The 3,374-nt window shown below is 42.2% G+C and overlaps 1 protein-coding gene across 1 annotated transcript; it reads left to right on the top strand.

Annotated features, from left to right (window-relative positions):
- The first annotated feature begins 45 nt into the window (after positions 1-45).
- On the top strand, positions 46-2,983 carry ATG12 (autophagy related 12). Its single transcript, XM_005142978.3, has 4 exons — positions 46-267; positions 400-536; positions 2,104-2,166; positions 2,539-2,983. The coding sequence occupies exons 1-4, from the start codon at positions 96-98 to the stop codon at positions 2,596-2,598; spliced, it is 432 nt and encodes a 143-aa protein (XP_005143035.1). The 5' UTR covers positions 46-95; the 3' UTR covers positions 2,599-2,983.
- Positions 2,984-3,374: the final 391 nt, after the last annotated feature.

Raw genomic sequence — 3,374 nt, 5'->3', positions numbered from 1 at the left:
GCCAGCGAGGGACAAAATGCCTTGCGCAGGCACCAACATTCCCGCCGTCAGCGTCACTTCCGCCGCCTCTGGAATACGGCCTCTCTCCAGGTAGGATGGCGGAAGTGGAGGAGCAGCCAGTGCCTGCCTCGCCTCAGAGTGAGGAAAGAAGCGAAGCTGGGGAAGAAGCTCCTGATGGCGGGGCTGTGGCGGCGGCTGCTGACGCGGTTCCCCCTCCGGCCGGCTCGCCGGGCACCGAGGAGGCCGCTGGAGACATGAAAAAGAAAAGTAAGGGAAGGAGAAGCTATCACCGGGGCAGGTGGGCGGGTCTGTGGATGACGGGCAGGTGCAAAATCGGAGGTGGCGGGCGAGTGGCTCCTGCCAGTGGGGTGCAGTGTTGACGCTTGGTCATTCCTACAGTTGACGTTCTGCTCAAGGCCGTGGGCGACACTCCTATCATGAAGACCAAGAAGTGGGCCGTGGAACGAACCCGCACCATCCAGAGCCTCGTCGATTTCATGAAGAAGTTCCTCAAGCTAATGGCCTCCGAGCAGCTGGTAGGCGCATCCCGAGGAGGGCAGGAACAGCCGGGGCAGGAAACTGCACACCCCGAGGCCAGCTTGTTCCACCTTGTAGGGATGCTATATGAATGTAGGCCCTGGCTTTCGGTAAACAACTGGTGTAGGGACACCAGGAAAACTATTCAAAGTACACACAGCTGTGCACATTGACGTGAGCCATCGTGCTGCAGTTTGGATGTGCTCAGGTGCTCAACTCCATGGAACCTATGGGCTTTTTGCAATGTCTGTTCTTGTCTGATGTTGCCACACAGAGCTGTGTGCGTGTTATGCAATGATGCATTTCAGTGAAAGGTTCATGCTGACAGTGTAATTGTAGAAGTCAGGTATACAGAAGGAGTATTTGGGAAAAAGTCTAAAGTGTTTAGGATTGGTGTTCTGAATATTGATGTCTGTTTTCTTCAAAACAGTTTACTTACTAGTAGGACTGACTTCACTTTAAAAGGGAGTACCTTGGAAACATTCACAGTTTGGTAAGGTATTACCAATATTGCTTATGTGTTCCTTCATGTACAGCCCAGGTGGCCTTCTGATAAAATTGGAGGAGCTGGAACAGAGTCAGAAATATTGTACTAGTTGTACTAGTTTTGTGCTTAACAGGGGTACATGCATTTCAAAGCTTTAATTTAAGATGTAAAGTTAAAACTGGACTCATTAAAACAGTTAAATGTGTAGCTAAAGTGTAGATTAAATCACTCTGTCTTTGGTCTGCAGGCTCTTATTTAAACACATAGGCATAGAGAGTTTCACTATGCATCTCTCTTGTCTAGAAGTCCTGAAGGGTTTGGTTTTTTTTTTCCCCAAGGCTTAGTATCTTAAAGAAGACTAATAGTTCAGGTATTTATTGTTCATAGATGTTATCAACAGTGTTCATAGGTATTGTCAACAGTTTAACTCATTAATTGCCATCTCACTGTCTTGGGAAAAAAAAATACAGGAGCATGGAGTCTTCCAGTGTGGTTTAAGCTTATAGCTATACTTCAGGAGCAAAGCCCTAGGAATTTAATACCTCTTTTGTGGAAATAGCAGAGTTTACTATACTACACATCACTATCTCACACTGTAGATTCCAAGGCCCTCTTTGACATTATGGACTAGCTACTGTATGCATGTATGTACGTTTGATAGAGGAAATGAGAAGGATGACTTTAGAACAAAAAGTTTTGTAATTTCTGTGACTGCTGTTTTAACTGAGGAGATTTGGAATAGTGGGAATGGTTTGCATACTTTAAATGAGAGTAAAGACCAAAACAGTAGGTTCATTTTGTTCTGCTGTATGGGAGGCTAATGGGTCAATTTGCAGCAGAAGGAAATCAGCACACTTGGTTTGTGACAGCCAGTCACCCGTAGCTCCTGGAAGTCATGTTGCCCCTCCACATCAAAGTAAAAATACTAATTTGTGATATTTTGGTGTGGACTCTGAAGATTATAAAATAAAACAGTGAACAGCTGACAGATTTACCCACTTCTGGCAGCAGAATGTTTCTTCTGTGTAATCTGTGAGAGGTATGGGAGCTCTCCATCTTCTGTTTTCTTTTTCTTCCAGTTCATATACGTAAACCAGTCTTTTGCTCCATCTCCAGATCAAGAAATTGGAACCCTCTATGAGGTAACTTTCTCCTTAAACGTCCTTTCCAACTCTGCTTAGCAGAATTTGCTGGTATATACTTCTGGGACTTGAAAATTGTTACTACGCCTAGCTATGCTGGTGGTCTTTTGCATTTAATGTAATGTAGTTGATAATGACAGATGTGTATGAGTATGATTTAGAGAGACATGACTTCATACAATCCCTGGAAATGTATTCATTCACATACAGGATGTTGTCATGCCTCCCATTATGATGGAGAGCTTTGTTACTGGTAACTATTCTATGACACAATTATCTGGTGTTGGGGGGGGTTGTTTGTTTTAGTTCATGTATATGCTAGTCCATGAATAATCTAACAACCCTTGTCTTGATTTTTTTTTTTTCTTGCAGTGTTTTGGAAGTGATGGCAAGCTTGTACTGCATTACTGCAAGACTCAGGCATGGGGGTGAATGACAAGCAGTAAAATTCAAAAATGGAAAAGGGAGAAACTTTCTTAAATTTGTCCTGTAAATACACAGAAAGAAAGGTTTTGGTTTTTTTTTTTTTCATTTCTGTCTAAATTTATAAAAATTATCCAGATGAGTAATGTGAAAGAAGACCTACCTAGGCTATCTGATCATGGAACCTTTTTTTTGATGTACATCTGAGGTACAGAAAAACAAATGTATTTGCAGTCTGTAAGATGGAGCCAGGTTCCTTGCTGCCAAATTCTCAGTTGCTGTATCTGAAGGGAAGCTATTTCATAGTTGTCTGGAGGGCTGACTAGACAGCTCTGTCACTATATGCTGTACTGAATATAAAAGTTCCTTTTTATTAAAAGGGATGTTTGTTGTATATGTAGCGTGGAATTGAGTTTACTTCTGACATGTTGTATATCCATTATGTGGATTCTATTCTTTGTGTTCATCTTTAATGTGAATTATCCCTTTCTTTTTCCTCAGCATTGATATGTAGGTATTGGTATACAATCTGATTACTTCACACTGTGCCTTGGTTATGTCGTTACTATAAGTACCTTGTTTATGTGGCACAACATAATGATAGATGTCAGAAATACTTTTCGTCCTGCCCAAATTCTGTAGCAATCTGTTGAAAGCTGAAAATCTCAGCAGTTAGCATGGTGCTTCTTCTGGCAGTGTTTAATGGCTAGCATCTTTATCTGAATGCTGCAGCTAGCTGTTGCTTTAGTTAATGAAAAAATAGACAGGAGTTGCTAAAAACTTAC

This window comes from Melopsittacus undulatus, chromosome Z, assembly GCF_012275295.1.
Source record: "Melopsittacus undulatus isolate bMelUnd1 chromosome Z, bMelUnd1.mat.Z, whole genome shotgun sequence".
Classification (NCBI taxonomy): Eukaryota; Metazoa; Chordata; class Aves; order Psittaciformes; family Psittaculidae; genus Melopsittacus; species Melopsittacus undulatus.
The sequence above is the reverse complement of the archived record's forward strand: the minus strand, read 5'-3'. Positions and strand labels throughout refer to the sequence as shown.